The sequence below is a fragment of the Pleurodeles waltl genome, chromosome 8, assembly GCF_031143425.1.
Source record: "Pleurodeles waltl isolate 20211129_DDA chromosome 8, aPleWal1.hap1.20221129, whole genome shotgun sequence".
Taxonomy (NCBI): Eukaryota; Metazoa; Chordata; class Amphibia; order Caudata; family Salamandridae; genus Pleurodeles; species Pleurodeles waltl.
Window position 1 is genome coordinate 1,538,481,821 of NC_090447.1, and position 19,335 is coordinate 1,538,501,155.

At 48.6% G+C, this 19,335-nt stretch overlaps 1 protein-coding gene across 1 annotated transcript in view; it reads left to right on the forward strand.

Moving 5' to 3' along the window:
• Positions 1-19,335, forward strand: part of POGLUT1 (protein O-glucosyltransferase 1) — a 71,411-nt gene that overhangs the window by 19,115 nt on the left and 32,961 nt on the right. The window contains exons 4-7 of the mRNA XM_069202982.1: positions 4,693-4,828; positions 14,958-15,079; positions 17,864-17,923; positions 18,765-18,864. Of these exons, the coding sequence (XP_069059083.1) occupies positions 4,693-4,828; positions 14,958-15,079; positions 17,864-17,923; positions 18,765-18,864 (418 nt within the window). The remainder of the gene's footprint in view (positions 1-4,692; positions 4,829-14,957; positions 15,080-17,863; positions 17,924-18,764; positions 18,865-19,335) is intronic.

The window sequence follows — 19,335 nt, forward strand, 5'->3', positions numbered from 1 at the left end:
GGTTAGTTAGGTGTGGAGTATGCCTGGTGTGTTGGCTTTTGGAATGCTATTTAGGGTTGAATATAGGCTCAGTGATCAAGGATATGCACTGTGTTGGCTCTGGTATTAACGTTTAGTGCAGGTGCAGTGGTCTGAGCATATGCATGGTATGTTGGCTGTTGGTATGGTATTTAGTGTTTGTAGAGGCAGGGGTCGCAGCACATGCCTTGTGTATCTGTCCGTATGGTATTTACTGTTTGTAGAGGCAGGCATCGCAGCACATACCTTGTGTGTCTGTCCGTATGGTATTTAGTGTTTGTAGAGGCAGGTGTCGCAGCACATACCTTGTGTGTCTGTCCGTATGGTATTTACTGTTTGTAGAGGCAGGCATCGCAGCACATACCTTGTGTGTCTGTCCGTATGGTATTTACTGTTTGTAGAGGCAGGCATCGCAGCACATACCTTGTGTGTCTGTCCGTATGGTATTTAGTGTTTTTGTAGAGGCAGGGGTCACCGCACATACCTTGTGTCTGTCCCTACGGTATTTAGTGTTTGTAGAGGCAGGGGTCACCGCACATACCTTGTGTCTGTCCGTATGGTATTTAGTGTGTGTAGAGGCAGGGGTTGCATCACATACCTTGTGTGTCTGTCCGTATGATATTTAGTGTTTGTAGAGGCAGGCGCTGCAGCACATACCTTGTGTGTTTGTCCGTATGGTATTTTGTTTTTTTAGAGGCAGGGGTCGCGCACATACCTTCTGTGTCTGTCCGTATGATATTTAGTGTTTGTAGAGGCAGAGGTCGCAGTACATACCTTGTGTGTCTGTCCGTATGGTATTTACTGTTTGTAGAGGCAGGGGTCACAGAATATACCTTGTGTGTCTGTCCGTATGGTATTTAGTGTTTGTAGAGGCAGGCATCGCAGCACATACCTTGTGTGTCTGTCCGTATGGTATTTAGTGTTTGTAGAGGCAGGCGCTGCAGCACATACCTTGTGTGTTTGTCCGTATGGTATTTTGTTTTTTTAGAGGCAGGGGTCGCGCACATACTTTCTGTGTCTGTCCGTATGATATTTAGTGTTTGTAGAGGCAGGGGTCGCAGCACATACCTTGTGTGTCTGTCCGTATGGTATTTACTGTTTGTAGGGGCAGGGGTCACAGAATATACCTTGTGTGTCTGTCCGTATGGTATTTAGTGTTTGTAGAGGCAGGGGTCGCAGCACATACCTTGTATGTCCGTATGGTATTTAGTGTTTGTAGAGGCAGGGGTCGCAGAACATACCTTGTGTGTCTGTCTGTATGGTATTTAGTCTTTGTAGAGGCAGGGGTCGCAGCACATGCCTTGTGTGTCTGTCCGTATGGTATTAAGCGTTTGTAGAGGCAAGGGTCGCAGAACATACCTTGTGTCTGTCCGTATGGTATTTAGTGTTTCCATATGCAGGGGTCACAGCACACACCTTGTGTGTCTGTCCGTATGGTATTTAGTCTTTGTAGAGGCAGGGGTCGCAGCACATACCTTGTGTCTGTCCGTATGGTATTTAGTTTTCTTTAGAGGCAGTGGTTGCAGCACATGCCTTGTGTGTCTGTCCTTATGGTATTTAGTGTTTGTATAGGCAGGGGTGGGTGCACATACCTTGTGTGGCTGTCCGAATGGTATTGAGTTTTTGTATTTGCAGGGGTCGCAGCACATACCTTCTGTGTCTGTCTGTATGGTAATTAGTGGTTGTATAGGCAGAGGTGGGAGGACATACCTTGTGTGTCTGTCCGTATGGTACTGAGTGTTTGTAGAGGCAGGGGTCGCAGCTCAAACATTGTGTGTAAGTCCGTATGGTATTTAGTGTTTGATGCAAATGTAGGGGTTCGGAGCACACACATGGTGTCTCTCTGTGACATATTTAATGTTTATAAGTGCAGTGGTTGGAGCACATACCTGGTGTGTTTGCTGTGCCTTGCTAGTGTTTCATAACAGGTGGAGTCTCTGCAGTGTGTGGCACACTTTGTTGCAGTTGATGGGTCACTTTGAGGGAATGTTGGTTCCAGTAATGGCTCTCTGTATCATATTTAATGTTTGTAAGTGCAGTGGTTGGAGCACATACTTGGTGTGTTTGCTGTGCCTTTCTAGTGTTTCATTACAGGTAGAGCGGGTAGAGTCTCTGCAGTGTGTTGCACACTTTGTTCTAATGTTGGTTCTAGTAATGGCTCTCTGTGTCATATTTAATGTTTATAAATGCAGTGGTTGGAGCACATACCTGGTGTGTGTTGTGCCTTTCTAGTGTTTCATTACAGGTGGAGTCACTGCAGTGTGTTTCACACTTTATTGCAGTTGATGGGTCACTTTGAGGGAATGTTGGTTCTAGTATTGTATTGTATTGTATTGTAATACTATTTATATAGCGCTTACTACCCCTGATGAGGCGTCGAAGCGCTTTTCGGTGAGTAGCATGCTACTACGGAACCCAACAAGAATTAGTGATGGATTAGTATCGGGAAATATGAGTACAGTTTTAGTATTATGAGTTAATTTGAGGCGCGGATATGAGAGTTTGTTAGTTAGATTGACTGGAGTCATGGAGGGGTGGAGGAGGAAAGAAATCAAGAAGTGTTAATTGGGAGTATATCCCTCATTTACTCATCCCAAAGGCTTGGGATGAGTAAAGGGGGATGGAGGAGGGAAGAGTCTTTGGAAGGGTTAGGGAGATCATAGTAGCAGGGTGAGATAAATGAGGGTGAATTTAGTAGGGTTGTGTGGGAGGTCACGGTAGTAGAGTGAGGTTTGGTGAGTTAGATGTGGAAGCAGAGAGAAGAGCTTAGGCAGAGTTATTTAGGAGATGAAAGAAGTAGAATGGATTTGGGATGAGTCAGAGTGGGAATGGAGGATAGATTGATAGAGACATGACATATGATGATGGGTAGATGAGATGAGAGCAGGGATTCATAGATATCTAGTATATAACAACCCACCCAGGAGCCATGGAATGACCCACGAACATGCCAAGCACAGAAACAACGTGTGTGTGTGTGTGTGTGTGTGTGTGTATGTGTGTGTATATATATATATACACACACACACATACATACACACACATATGTACATACAATACATAATTAGAACCATGGGTAAATATACTTAGTCAAACAGGTTTAAAGAGTGTGTGTGCATTTTGTTGTTATGACATAGTAGCGATACATATTTTCTAAAGAACTATACATAACTAGAAATATACACATAATCAGAAAAATTATTTATCAACATAGCCATATGCAGTCCATAGTTGTTTGAATATGGTGGTTATGAAGGAAAGAGCCAACTCTTGAGTAGTTTTCGGAACACAAGAAAGTTTTCTGTCGCTCTTAGAGTATAGCCTAAGAACCCGCTGTAGCGGGCTCTACCGGCTATTAAAGGCCCGCTCCCCGCGTTAAATGCCCGAGCCGAAGGCGAGGGCATTTAACAAGGGAGAGGGACTTTAATAGCCGGTAGAGCCCGCTACGGCGGGTTCTAAGGCTATTAGAACATTCTGCCACACAGGGCAGTATGTTCTATTAAAATGTTCACTGAGCCCGAGGGGATTAAAATCCCCTCGGGCTCCGTGAGGCTTTGTTCACAGCTCTTGCTGTGAACAAAGCGAACATTGGAATGTTGACGCTGCGGGCTTTTACCGGCCAGTAAAAGCCCACAGCACTCCATTGTTTTCAATGGAGCCTCCAGCATTCCAATGTTCTAATTGGGGGTAATGAATTCCATAGTTTGGCTGCTTGAACGGAGAAGGATGTACCACCTATGGTCTTTTTCTTGTATGGTGGTGTTCTAAGGCGGGGTGCCAATCTTGAGCGGAGGGTTCTTTGTTGGATGCATTTGGTAATTTTCTTTCTGATAAAAAGCGGTCCTGTTCCATGTATAGCTTTGGGGGTGATACAAAGCAGCTTGAAAGTGCATCTTCTGGCAACTGGTAACCAGTGTAGTGCTCTCAAGGCAGGTGAGATGTGGGCTTGCGGCTTTACATGTAATAGTAGCCTGGCTGCGGAGTTCTAAATACGTTGTAGTTTTTTTTCATAATAGGTAGAGATGGTCCATGGTAGAGGCCATTGGCATAATCCAGTTTGGATAGTACAAGCAAGATAGTAGCTTGCACCTTGTGTGGAAATCCGAGGTGGGGGAAGATGCGTCGTAAAGTCTTCAAGGTGATGAAGCTTGTTCGTGCTTTTTTGTCCACTTGAGCATTCATAGTTAACTTGGAATCCATGATGATTCCAAGGGTTTTAAATTATGGCACTCTTTCTTGCAGTTGATGGGTCCCTTTGAGGGAATGTTGGTTCTAGGAATGCCACACTTTGTTGCAGTTGATGGCTTCCTTTGTTGGAATGTTGGTTCTAGGAATGCCACACTTTGTTGCAGTTGATGGGACCCTTTGAGGGAAGGTTGGTTCTAGGAATGGCACACTTTGTTGCAATTAATGGGTCCCTTTGAGGGAATGTTGGTTCTAGGAATGGCACACTTTGTGGCAATTGATGGGTCCCTTTGAGGGAATGTTGGTTCTAGGAATGGCACACTTTGTTGCAGTTGATGGGTCCTTTTGAGGGAATGTTGGTTCTAGGAATGGCTATGAAACGTTCCATTAGACTTTCCAATGTTGGGTCAAGTGCATCTTGATTACTTTTCATTTGCACACGAATAGTGTACAGTGAAAGCAGGATCTTTTCTCATTTTCACATTCCAGGTGCAGTGGGGTGGAGCACTTCATCCTGGAAATCATTGGCAATCTCCCCGATATGGAGTTCGTGATCAACGTGCGTGATTACCCACAAGTCCCGAAATGGATGAAGCCTGTCATCCCGGTCTTCTCCTTCAGCAAGGTGAGTGTCTGCCTGCCACAGTCAGCATCCAGTGCGTCTGTGTGGCTACAAGCTACCTTCCAGTAAAACCAACCAACTTGCTGCCCTTGCTAACTTTTTCTGAAGGATGTTAGTGCCACCTCCAGGTTCTCCGTCCATAGAAAGAAGCTGGTGGCTCGGACTATAAATGGGAATTCCTGGAACAGTCAGGATTGTTTGCCTAATACAGTGTTATTGCAGTCAGTGGAAGTGATGTTTTGTAGTAGAAATAATGCAATTTATCCTATTGGCCTCTGCTCCATTGTTGCGTCTGTGCATTTAAGATGAGGAAGCTGTGAGCCTGCCTGGGTGGTATTAATAGGAGATGGACAAAGAACAAGGAGGAATCTTTAGACTAAGCTGTGTCCACTCCAGTCTCTGTGTGCTGAAGGCAAGTAGTGTCCTGTAATTGCTTCTTCCTCATGCAGACTTCTCATGACTAGAAACACTGTCTTAGTAAAAGTAAACACCCTGAGAGCAGCGGACTTCTCAAACCAGACATGCTGCTGAACCACTCTTCACAGTCTGATCTCTTCCTGGCAACATCATCTGCACAGTAATGCTTTGTGGGAGTGTGCAAAGATTCCATGTAGCTGCTTGTCAAATACCAAGACTAGGAGAACTCCTGAACATAGGCGAGATAGCTGATCAGTCGTGAATAGAGTAAGCAGTAAATCACTCTGGATTTTATTTGCCAATCATCAGACTCTGGTTCTCGCACAATGAGCACCTCGAAATTGCCTTGAAATGGGGATGCCGTTGCAAGCGTCTCAAAGAACAGCGAAACACCAACTGGTCTTCTTGAATTTGCTGTACAACAAGTTTCTAGAAAATATGAAATGCTGCCTGTCTTTGAGGTAGAACCTGAGGGAATAACACTAGTGATGGCATCTCTAAGAGCACCAGGGATGGAAGCACACCTTCCTTGGTTTAGAGAAGGTTATCACAAAGTATGCGTAAACTAACAAGTAACTTAATCTCCAAAAAGATTATCTTCTTTGGCAATATATCTTGGTGAAAGCTTGAATAATAAGCACATTGGAATGTTAAGGACCAACTTAAACTCCAGTTATGTAAAACTTTGCTGGGAACCTACATAGCAAATTACGGAACCAGAAGCCCTCAGTGTGGACAGCCGGTATATAAAAAAGGTTTCCTTCACCGATTTGCTGCTTCATTAACAGTCGTCGACAATACACTTTTAGTTTTGAGACCTACTGCAACAACATTCGCTAGAGATCCTCTTTTAAGTGCATCTGCAGGACACACGCTAGACGCCATCTTCACCTCTAGCAGCCACATCACCTTCACTCACACCACTGGACTGACCACCACTGCGTCCCCTTCTCCTTCCTGAAACCCACCACCAACAGCACCCTATACCCTACCGCAGGTGGAACAAGATCTCCAAAGAATGCCTGATCTCCAACCTCGCACAAGCTCCACCTCCCATCTCCAACGACCCCAACACCGCCGCCCTCAACCTCTCACGATGGCTAGAAACCTGTGCAGACTCCCTCGCCCATTTCAAAATAAACAACAACACCTGCACCATCAAGATCGCCCCCTGGTTCACCACAGAACTCCAAGCTTCCAAATGAGAATGCCGAAAAATTGAGAAAGCCTGCCACCAAGAACCCTCAATGAGCAACTTCTCCGCCCTCAAAACAGCCATGCGCAAACACCACCAACTCATCCGTTCCACCAAACGGTCCTTCTACAAAGAACGCATAGACAACAACCCGCACAACAGCAAGGAACTCTTTGCCATCATAAAAGAACTCACCAAACCCAAATCCTGCACCATAGACCCTCCACACTCCCAAGACCTCTGCAACTCCCTCGCCAACTACTTCCACCCCAAAATTGCAGACATACACGACAGCTTCACATAGTCAGCACCCACCATCATCACCACCAATACAACCAACACCACAACTCCCTGCCGCACCAACCTACTGAACCGCTGGACCCCCACCAACGACGAAGAAATCGGCAAACCATGAGCTTCATCCACTCAGGCTCCCCAACAGACCCTTGCCCCAACCACATCTTCAACAAGGCCAGCCAAATCATCGCTCCCCAGCTCCGTGCCATCATCAACAGTTCCTTCGACACCGCAACCTTCCCAGATATTTGGAAGCATGCCAAAGTCAACGCTCTTCTGAAAAAAAAAAAACGAAAGCAGACCCTGAAGACCTCACAAACTACCGACCCATTTCTCTTACTCCCTTCCCCGCAGAGAAGATAGTAAACGTACAACTGGCTCGCTTCCTAGAAGACAACAACATACTGGACGTCTCCCAGTCTGGATTCCGCAAAAACCACAGCACCGAGACCGCGCTCATCGCCTGCACAGATGACATCAGGACCAGTTTGGACAAGGACGAGACCGTCGCCCTCATCCTCCTAGACCTCTCTGCAGCTTTTGACACTGTATGCCACCAAACCCTCCACGCACGCCTTTACGACGCCGGAATTCGCCACAAAGCCCTGGACTGGCCCACCTGCTTCCTCTCCGAAAGAACCCAAAGAGTTCACCTCCCTCCTTTCCGGTCTACAGCCACCAAGATCATCTGTGGGGTCCCCCAAGGATCCTCCCTCAGCTCACCCTCTTCAACATCTACATGGCTCCTCTCGCCAACATCCTCCGCCGTCACGGCATCACCATCATTTCATACGCTGACGACACCCAGCTGATCATCTCCCTCACTAGGAACCCAGCCACCGCCAAGAATTACCTGCACGGGGGACTCCTCGACATTGCCAACTGGATGACAGCAAGCCACCTCAAATTGAACTCAGACAAAACAGATATCATCATCTTCGGCCCAAACAAGACAGCATGGAACGACTCTTGGTGGCCCACCACCCTCGGACCACCCCAAACACCCACCACCCACGCACGCAACCTTGGTATCATACTGGACTCGTCTCTCTCCATGACTCAGCAAATCAACGCCATATTATCCTCCTGCTTCAACACCCTTTCGCATGCTACGCAAGACTTTCAAATGGATTTCTTTAGAAACAAGAAAACAGTCACACACGCCCTCATAAGCAGCAGACTGGACTACAGCAATGCCCTCTAGGCAGGGACCACAGCCAAGCTTCACAGAAAACTCCAGTGAAACCAGAACGCAGCCGCACGTCTCATCCTCAACCTCCCTCGCCTCAAACACATCTCCGCCCACCTCAGATCCCTACACAGGCTGCCCATCAACAAAAGGATAATTTTCAAAATCCTTGTCCACGCTCACAAAGCCCTCCATGACACTGTACTGACCTACCTGAACGAACAAGTCAACTTCCACATACCAACTCGACAGCTCTGCTCCGCCGACTTCGCCCTCGCTACAGTCCCCCCGCATCCAACGCACCACCTCCGGCAGCAGATCCTTCTCCCACCTCGCCGCCAAGACCTGGAACTCCCTCCCCACCAACCTACGCAAGACCCAGTCCTCCTAACTTTCAGAAAGCACCTCAAAACATGGCTTTTCGAGCAGTAACCGTCCTCCCTCCCCCACCCCTGTCCTAGTTTTTCACGTGTGCTGATGTGGTGCAAGGCGATTCAAAGCATTGTGTTGATTAGTTTACCATTCAAAAACCCTGTGAGCAACTCCAAGTAAATAAGCCCAGTGTAATCTGTCGCTTTCTTCAGTAACATTCCCCTTCCCTGGAAAAAGGCTCTGATTGTGGATCTGCCTTGCTCTTGGTAGTTAGAGACCCATCGTCCTCCTTTCATTCTCCACCCTTGAGAAGGAGGGAATGGGAAACTTTGATCTATTTATTTTTGCTGCGTGTCAAGATCTAAGTCATCTCCATCAACGAGTCTGCGGAGCCCTGAGTAAGGTTCGATCTCACTTCTGCCTTCGACTCTGTCTTCCACAGCATTCACATAGTCATGCCTCTAATCTGGGAATCCAGGAAAAGGCTTTGGACTGCTCTGATTTCTTCAGAATAGATCATGGGCAATGCATCTCCCTCGTTTCCAGTCCTCACCAAGGCCTTTCAGCTGTGGAGTTCCTCAGGCTGCTCTTTGAGCCCTGGTGTTCGTCGGGGCTGCTCTCTGAGCCCTGGTTCCAGTCCTTTCAGTGGCGGAGTTTCTCTGGGTTCCTCTTTGAGCCCTGGTTCCAGTCCTTTCAGGGGTGGAGTTCCTCGGGGCTGCTCTTTGAGCACTGGTTACAGTCCTTTCAGGGGTGGAGTTCCTGGGGGCTGCTCTTTGAGCTCTGGTTCCAGTCCTTTCAGGGGTGGAGTTCCTCAGGGCTGCTCTTTGAGCTCTGGTTCCAGTCCTTTCACGGGTGGAGTTTCTCGGGGCTCCTCTTTGAGCCCTGGTTCCAGTCCTTTCAGGGGTGGAGTTCCTCAGGGCTGCTCTTTGAGCTCTGGTTCCAGTCCTTTCAGGGGTGGAGTTCCTCAGGGCTGCTCTTTGAGCTCTGGTTCCAGTCCTTTCAGGGGTTGAGTACCTTGGGGCTGCTCTTTGAGCTCTGGTTCCAGTCCTGTCAGCTATGGAGGTACTCAGGGCTGCTCTTTGAGCCTTGGTTCCAGTCCTTTCAGGGGTGGAGTTCCCGGGGGCTGCTCTTTGAGCCCAGGTACCAGTCCTTTCAGCTGTGGAGTTCCTTGAGGCTGCTCTTTGAGCCCTGGTTCCAGCATTTCAGGGGTGGAGGTCCTCAGGGCTGCTCTTTGAACCCTGGTTCCAGCCTTTTTAGGAGTGGTGTTCCTCAGGGATGCTCTTTGAGCCCTGGTTCGAGTCCTTTCAGGGGTGAAGTTCCTCTGGGCTCCTCTTTGACCCCCCGAATTCCAGTCCTTTCAGAGGTGGAGTTCCTCAGGCCTCCTCTTTGAGCTCTGGTTCCAGTCCATTCAGCTGCGGAGTTCCTCAGGGCTGCTCTTTGAGCCTTGGTTCCAGTCCTTTCAGGGGTGGAGTTCCTCAGGGCTGCTTTTTGAGCCCTGGTTCCAGTCCTTTCAGGGGTGGAGTTCCTGGGAGCTGCTCTTTGAGGTCTGGTTCCAGTCCTTTCAGGGGTGGAGTTCCCTGGGCTGCTCTTTGAGCTCTGGTTTCAGTCCTTTCAGGGGTGGAGTTTCTTGAGGCTCCTATTTGAGCCCTGGTTCCAGTCCATTCAGGGGTGGAGTTTCTCGGGGCTCCTCTTTGAGCTCTGGTTCCAGTCCATTCAGGGGTGGAGTTCCTCAGGGCTCCTCTTTGAGCCCTGGTTCCAGTCCTTTCAGGGGTGGAGTTCCTCAGGGCTCCTCTTTGAGCTCTGGTTCCAGTCCATTCAGGGGTGGAGTTCCTCGGGGCTGCTCTTTGAGCTCTGGTTCCAGTCCTTTCAGTGGTGGAGTGGCTCTGGGATGCTCTTTGAACCCTGCATCTTTTAATCTTTATAAGTCTCCTCTGCTTGATTTCATCTGACCCTACGGGTTTAATTTCATATCCTTTACTGAGACCCAAATCGCCATTTCGTTTAATGATGATTAATGTTCTTGGGGAAAGTTTATCCTGCATATCAGCCATCTAAGTGAAGAAAATTTAAATAAAGTGTTTTATAAAACTTATTGAAGCTAAGTGAAGAGAAAAGCAAAGTGGAGAGAGCTAAGGTAATCTCGTGAGCCTTGTTCTCTTTGTGGTGAACCAGGTGATGGGCCAACAACGGGCTCTGTGCCCACTTCTTTCTTATCCGGTAAGAATTTAGACTCTGTCTTTGTAAAAAAAAAAAAAAAAAACTACCAAGGTTTCCTCCTCCTGTTTCTGTTTACATTTGAATGCTACGCTTGACCTTTTACTGTTAAACTGTTTTCAATCAGCCGCGCAGCCCACCGTTACTTCACGTTACTATTACTGGAACTTTACTACAGCTCTTAGAATTAGCCAGCACTTTGCCGACCAGACTTCAGCTCCTGCAGGACACTGCTACTAGCCCCTTGTTATGTCCCACTGCCTCTGCCCTCCTTGCCACTGCTTCTAGTGGCTAAAAAGCAGTCTTTATGGCGCTATTACACCACATTACTCCAAAGCATTTAAGCTGCAGGAAGTTGTACCTCGGGGCTCCTCTCGTCCTCCAACTTTGTTTAACATTTAAATGCTCCCACGGCTGGGATCCTCGAACAGCACAGGGCTTACAGTTACCACCTACGTGGACGACACCTCGCCGATCATCACCTTCTCTCAAGGAGCAGCAACCATGGCCACGTCCTTACGTGTCTGGAGGAGATGCCGGATGGATAGAGTCGAATAGGTTAAAGCTTAACACTGGGAAGACCAAGGTGTTAATTCTGGGGAATCAGTCTGACATCTGATCAGCCTCCTGATGGCAGCGACCTTGGGCCCTGTACTCACGCCCAAGCCAAAGGCCAAGAATCTTTGCATCGGGTTCGACCAGAAGCTCTCATTTGAGAGCCAAATCACAGCGCTGGTTGGTTAATGCTTTGGAGTTCTCCAAATCTTGAAAAAGATTCTGGACTTGATTCCAGATTCTGCAAGGAAAACAGTGGTTCAGGCCATGATCACGTCAAGGCTTGACTGCTGCATCGTGCTGTTCCTGGGAGAGTCTCAGACACGGATTCTGCGACTGCTGCAACGTGCTGTTCCTGGGAGAGTCTCAGACACAGATCCTGCGACTGCTGCATCGCGCTGTTCCTGGGAGAGTCTCAGACACGGATTCTGCGACTGCTGCATCGCGCTGTTCCGGGGAGAGTCTCAGACACGGATTCTGCGACTGCTGCGAGTGCTGTTCCTGGGAGAGTCTCAGACACGGATCCTGCGACTGCTGCATCGTGCTGTTCCTGGGAGAGTCTCAGACACGGATTCTGCGACTGCTGCATCGCGCTGTTCCTGGGAGAGTCTCAGACACGGATTCTGCGACTGCTGCATCGCGCTGTTCCTGGGAGAGTCTCAGACACGGATTCTGCGACTGCTGCATCGCGCTGTTCCGGGGAGAGTCTCAGACACGGATTCTGCAACTGCTGCATCGCGCTGTTCCTGGGAGAGTCTCAGACACGGATTCTGCGACTGCTGCAACGTGCTGTTCCTGGGAGAGTCTCAGACACAGATCCTGCGACTGCTGCATCGCGCTGTTCCTGGGAGAGTCTCAGACACGGATTCTGCGACTGCTGCATCGCGCTGTTCCGGGGAGAGTCTCAGACACGGATTCTGCGACTGCTGCGAGTGCTGTTCCTGGGAGAGTCTCAGACACGGATCCTGCGACTGCTGCATCGTGCTGTTCCTGGGAGAGTCTCAGACACGGATTCTGCGACTGCTGCATCGGCTGTTCCTGGGAGAGTCTCAGACACGGATTCTGCGACTGCTGCATCGCACTGTTCCTGGGAGAGTCTCAGACACGGATTCTGCGACTGCTGCATCGCGCTGTTCCGGGGAGAGTCTCAGACACAGATCCTGCGACTGCTGCATCGCGCTGTTCCTGGGAGAGTCTCAGACACGGATTCTGCGACTGCTGCATCGCGCTGTTCCTGGGAGAGTCTCAGACACGGATTCTGCGACTGCTGCGAGTGCTGTTCCTGGGAGAGTCTCAGACACGGATTCTGCGACTGCTGCAACGCGCTGTTCCTGGGAGAGTCTCAGACACGGATTCTGCGACTGCTGCATCGCGCTGTTCCTGGGAGAGTCTCAGACACGGATTCTGCGACTGCTGCATCGTGCTGTTCCTGGGAGAATCTCAGACACGGATTCTGCGACTGCTGCATCGCGCTGTTCCGGGGAGAGTCTCAGACACGGATTCTGCGACTGCTGCATCGCGCTGTTCCGGGGAGAGTCTCAGACACGGATTCTGCGACTGCTGCATCGCGCTGTTCCGGGGAGAGTCTCAGACACGGATTCTGCGACTGCTGCAATGCGCTGTTCCTGGGAGAGTCTCAGACACGGATTCTGCGACTGCTGCATCGCGCTGTTCCTGGGAGAGTCTCAGACACGGATTCTGCGACTGCTGCGAGTGCTGTTCCTGGGAGAGTCTCAGACACGGATCCTGCGACTGCTGCATCGTGCTGTTCCTGGGAGAGTCTCAGACACGGATTCTGCGACTGCTGCATCGCACTGTTCCGGGGAGAGTCTCAGACACGGATTCTGCGACTGCTGCATCACGCTGTTCCGGGGAGAGTCTCAGACACGGATTCTGCGACTGCTGCATCGCGCTGTTCCGGGGAGAGTCTCAGACACGGATTCTGCGACTGCTGCATCGCGCTGTTCCTGGGAGAGTCTCAGACACGGATTCTGCGACTGCTGCATCGCGCTGTTCCTGGGAGAGTCTCAGACACGGATTCTGCGACTGCTGCGAGTGCTGTTCCTGGGAGAGTCTCGGACACGGATCCTGCGACTGCTGCATCGTGCTGTTCCTGGGAGAGTCTCAGACACGGATTCTGCGACTGCTGCATCGCGCTGTTCCGGGGAGAGTCTCAGACACGGATTCTGCGACTGCTGCATCGCGCTGTTCCTGGGAGAGTCTCAGACACGGATTCTGCGACTGCTGCAACGTGCTGTTCCTGGGAGAGTCTCAGACACAGATTCTGCGACTGCTGCATCGCGCTGTTCCTGGGAGAGTCTCAGACACGGATTCTGCGACTGCTGCATCGCGCTGTTCCTGGGAGAGTCTCAGACACGGATTCTACGACTGCTGCGAGTGCAGAATGGGGGGGCCCGGTCAGTACTTCATTTCCCAGCCAAGCAGCTTTGGGGGCGGGCTAGCCAAGCTACACTGGTTGCCACTAGAAGCCGCGGATTTCATTTAAGGCGCTGTGCTGTTGTTTTAAAGCCTTGACAAATAGTGGCCCTTGGTATCCTCAGCCTCTGACTCCACCGTGCACGCCTCTTAGCAGTTTAAGATCATCAGGGGCCAGCAGGATGTGTGTCCCCAAGTCTGGGAGTGGGACTCAGTGGCAGCTCTTTCAGTTTTCTGCCCTCAAAGCTTTGGAAGTCATTGCGCTCTCTGTTCGACAGCCCTCTTCGGAGTAATGCTTAGGAAAAGGTTAAAAACCTAGTTGTTCAGGCACATTTGACTGTTCTTTCCAGTGAGTATGTGCCTTGGAGATCTGGGTCTGTAGTGCCGGGACATGTCATTTTGAAGTAGCTTTGCGCTTTATAAGTTGAATTATTATTTGTATTAGTATTATCACTACTTTCATACCGCGGCATATAAAAGTTTATGTTCCCAAGTGCGCTCCCCGGTACTCCACAGCCCTTGTTATCTCCGTTCGCAGCAGCAGGAGTGCATGCCACCGCGGCCGGTCCTTCTCCTACATGGCAGATCTACATTTAGAACGGTCTACCAGTGAAAGTTACTCTGAGTCTAACCACATCCGCGTTTGTAAAGAAACTGAAAACATGGTGTTTGTTTAAATATACTTAGCTCAGACGCATTTGTGGTTCTGTCGTGCCTGGACGACCTAGTGAAATGAGCAACTGCGCTCTATAAATATTTAAAATTAAACCAATAAAGCGCAGGCTCTCTTCTTTCAAAGGAAGGATACCAGGGGCCCAGCCTGACGAAAGGAAAATGGTTCCTTGACAACTGTGTAAAATAAAGCAGTTTTCTGGTTTCAATGTGCCCTGGTGCTGCTACACCTATGGTAGCTGCACCCCCTACAGTGGTGGACCAGCTTAGTTTTGTCACTTACCTTCATAGACCTCTGACTCCCCAGGGTGTCTGACTGCTGTGCTATTTGTTATCTTGTGAATTGTGCACCTCCGGGAGGCTGGGAAGCTGGAGTCTTGTGCACAACTTGTAGCTCTGAGATTCATGATGGTGCTTGTACTCCTCAGGCTGGTGTTTGGGTGCGGCTAGTCCACTCTTGGAGCTGATACAGGACAGGTGTCTTACCTGAGGGTGTAAGATTACCTCTTCTTTAGTTATATTTCTCCGTTATGTCACTTTTTGTTTTTATTCACAGTTTGTCCTTTTACTTTTCCTCTTTTGCTTCTTTGTCAGTAGTTCTTGCTTCAGAGTCCCTCTCCCACTCACTTTCCTTTCCTCACGTGTGCCTCCGCTGTGTAAATCTGCTACTCTGTCCTGCATCTTCCGCTGCCCCCTCTGCAGCTGTTGTACAGAGCCCACCTCTTACTAATATTAGGACTGAGAAGGGCTTCCCTTGTTCACACCGCTTTGTTTTTACTTTTCAGACCGCCGACTACCAGGATATCATGTATCCAGCTTGGACCTTCTGGGAGGGCGGCCCAGCGGTCTGGCCCATCTACCCCACAGGCCTGGGTCGCTGGGACCTCATGCGAGAGGCGCTCAGGAAGTAAGTGACGTCCCCGCATTCAATTTAAGGCTTCAGCCCAGAACGTTTTCCTAATTTGCAGCCGTCACCTGTTGTGTTGGCAATACTTCTCTCTGAGATCCACGACGATGGATCTGCTTTTGTGCTGCACAGCACTGGCACTGATGTAGCTGTGAGTGCTGCATGACCACTGACTGATATCTTGTATGCCTGTGCTTGAAGGACCACTTGCATTCTCAGGTTTGACATAGAGGGGAGTTTACGTATCAAGTTGTCTTTTATGATTTGGTCAGAAGGTGCAACTTGCAAGCGTGGTTACCTTACCCACATTGCATGGTGGAGCACATGGTGGTGAGGTCTGTATGGGAAGCATTTGTTATGCATGAGATGGCGGGGTACTGTCAATTTGTTGTTGCGTCTTGACACACCTATGTGTGCTAGTGTGATTACCATAGAAAAGCGCTTCTCCTCGCTGGTCTGTTTGCAGTACTTGTATGTTGGGCACCCTGCATGGTACTGTGGAGAGGACCGGTGCAGGTGCACTGGGCCTTAAACCGTGGTTGAGGCTGATTCCATAATGTGTTCATGGAGTGACGTATGTTGCGATTTGTCAATGGGAATCAAGCACATAAGAACAAAACAAGCCTTCGTCCTGACCACTCCACAACTTAAATACAACTTGTGTAATAGTACTAAGCATGTAAAATGTTCTTACTGTCACACGATTTGTATAGACTTCACCCGAAGACTGTCTTAGTGTCTAGATTACTGGTTTCCAGTACTCAGGTGTATTTGCACTAGTTTTTGATCATCTCTTTAGGGTATCCGATATTTAATTTCTTAAATACTCTCCCAGGACTTGCAAAGACAACTACATCAGGATGGCAGATAACGATTTCTTGTGTTAATAAATGGAATCGTAGAATGGTATATTTCGACATTTATTTAACTGATAAACATGCACTCATTCTTAGCCTGTCGCATTTTAGCACATTTAGAAGCAAAATATAGCAGGTAAATGTCAGCATTATACTACACATATATGTTAACATACGCCTGTGATTAGGGAAACCTCAACCTGTTTTTTAACTCCCCAGGCTGTCGTAGAATTCACGAGACCGCATGGAGAGTTATTCACAACAAGCACAATGTTCGGTATTTTTCCACTTTTAAAAATAAATACAGACATGAAACCTTGTTTTCTGTCTGTACTTCTCTGTAAAGATCAGTAAAAATGGAAAAGTGGAAGCCTTAGTTATGATGGTTGCAGCAGTTAGTGAAAGGCTAGAAAAAAGCCTTGTGGAGACATAAGGCAGCACATGCAGAGCACGGATAGTGCCCTCTCACCCCTGGTCCCTGTGCAGCAGACAGAAGAGCTCAAACCGGAAGGGCGGCTGGGTGTCCTTTTCTCTCACTCATGCTCAGGCCACACAAGGAAGCTGCAGAGCAAGCTTCTCCTGTGCTCACTGAGAAGTACAGTACTGACCGCTGCAAGCCCTGCGTCACCCACACACCTGCTCACACCAGTGTGTATCACACATATGAACCGCAGTAGCACAAGCTACACACACACTACAAGTGCACTCTAGTTACATAATATATTCAGACGCAGTGCAAGCTTCCCTTGTACTCACTGAGAAGTACAGTACTCACGGCTACAAGCCCTGCATCACCCTCACACCTGCTCACACCAGTGTGTATCACACTTATGAACTGCAGTAGCACAAGCTACACACACACACTACAAGTCACAAGCGCACTCTAGGTACATGGTATATTCAGACACAGTGCAAGCGTCTCTTGTACTCACTGAGAAGTACAATACTGACAGCTGCAAGCGCTACGTTACCCACAAACCTGCTCACACCAGTTTGTATCACACATACAGACCGCAGTAGCACAAGCTACACACACTACAAGTCAAAAGCTCCTACTAGGTATGTAGTATATTCAGACGCAGTGCAAGCTTCCCTTATACTCCCTGAGAAGTACAGTACTGACAGCTACAAGCCCTGCGTCAGCCACACAGCTGCTCACACCAGTTTGTATCACACATACAGACCGCAGGCTACACACACACTACAAGTCACAAGCGCACTCTAGGTATATAGTATATTCAGACGCAGTGCAAGCTTCCCTTGTACTCCCTGAGAAGTACAGTATTGACAGCTGCAAGCGCTGTGTTACCCACACACCTGCTCACACCAGTTTGTATCACACATACAGACCGCAGTAGCACAAGCTACACACACTACAAGTCACAAGCGCACTCTAGGTACATAGTATATTCAGACGCAGTGCAAGCTTCCCTTGTACTCCCTGAGAAGTACAATACTGACCGCTACAAGCCCTGTGTCACCCACACACCTGCTCACACCAATTTGTATCACACATACAGACCGCAGTAGCACAAGCTACACACACTACAAGTCACAAGCTCACTCTAGGTATATGGTATAGTCAGATGCAGTGCAAGCTTCCCTTGTACTCCCTGAGAAGTACAATACTGACAGCTACAAGCCCTGTGTCACCCACACACCTGCTCACACCAATTTGTATCACACATACAGACCGCAGTAGCGCAGGCTACACACACACACTACAAGTCACAAGCTCCTACTAGGTATGTAGTATATTCGGACGCAGTGCAAGCTTCGCTACAAACACGCTTGCAGACCCGGCATCCATACACATTTTCTCCTCTATCTGCCAGAGATAGTACTGTGCACCGCACCACCTGCTTCACGAGGAAGCCGTTCTGTTGGATCACTTGCCCTCCAGCTCTCATTCTTGCTTTATCCCCAGGTCTGCAGACCAGTGGCCCTGGGAGAAGAAGATCCCCAAAGGTTACTTCAGAGGGTCCAGGTAATGGCTGCCGATTCATCACTGTTACGATGCCCAGCGCTGCGTCAAGTACTCGAACTGCTATGCTGTGGAGAAAGCTGAGGGTAGTGCACATGCTGTACAACCACCCGAGAGAGTTCATTAACAGCATCTTTTTATTTATTCAGTTGTGCTGGCTCTCTTTTTGTCTTTTCAGCTGCCAGATTAAGCCGATCAATATTTATCTGTCTCTCTCGGTCTGTTGCTTGATAGATATATAGAAACTTGTGTAGATTGCTGTTTATTACCATTGTGGAGTATGGGGAGGGCCATGGTGAGTCATGATGCCCCTCCCTACCCTCAACAATATTAATAAATAGAATATAATATTCCACGAATCTGCATATATGGTTCATGTTATGGTATGTTTTTTTCTGTGCACTTGTTTTTAGTAAAAGGTATTTAACCAAAACCAGAATGTGACAAGCAGCATTTGTGCAGCATAGTGAAATCACATTAAAAGGATCCTATTAGGAAAGGTGTCTCCCCGTGTAAAGTAATTGTTAGATCCAATTCGTGAGACAGTAAGTGGTGTTTTTCTCATGTCAATTTAGCTGCACTCTGGTAATAAACTTACATTTGACTTTTGCACTCCAGTAATGAATCATTAGGCCACATTTATTTTCACTGCAATGGTGTAAATATACTTATACCATGCAGTGAAAGTAATTGCGGTCCACTAGTTATTTAGTGCATTTCGTTTGTGTTGCATTGTTGCGTTGTGTAGCATTGCTTTATGGGTTGTGTTGCATGACACCTAATAAAACGCATTGACCGTATGGTTCCTTGGCGAGTTTTAAAAAAAAGTATTTGTGACTTTCAGAACCAGTCCTGAGCGGGATCCCCTCATCCTCCTGTCCCGTGAGGAGCCTGACCTGGTGGATGCTGAATACACAAAGAACCAGGCCTGGAAGTCTGAGAAGGTGAGTGTTTACCTGGTCACCTTCTGCACAGGGCACAGCTGCTGAGGTTCTGTTTCCTACCGCCTGAGTCGTGGAACACTCAATCAATCAATCAGGTGTTTATTTGGCACAACTACTCACCCACAAAGGGTCTCAAGGCGCTGTGGCGGGGGGTGTAGCGTCCATCAGTGAGCTGGTTCTTCAAAAAGCCATGTCTTCAGCTCCCTCGTGAAGTTGAGGAGAGGGGTACTTTGTCTGAGGTGGAGCGGAAGGGGGTTTGCCGTATTCTCCTGGTGCTTATGAATTTGAAAAAAGATTATTTGTGTATCAATGTAGAAGGTGAACGAGGTGTGTAGAGCAGACTGATGAGGAATCTTTAAATGCATGGATTCAAACTGCGGTTGTGGATAACCTCCCAGAGCAGCCTCCCAGCATGAGGCACATCCTGCTTCATAGGGTGTGTTGAAGGCAGGCCTCATGGAGTCCAATGTA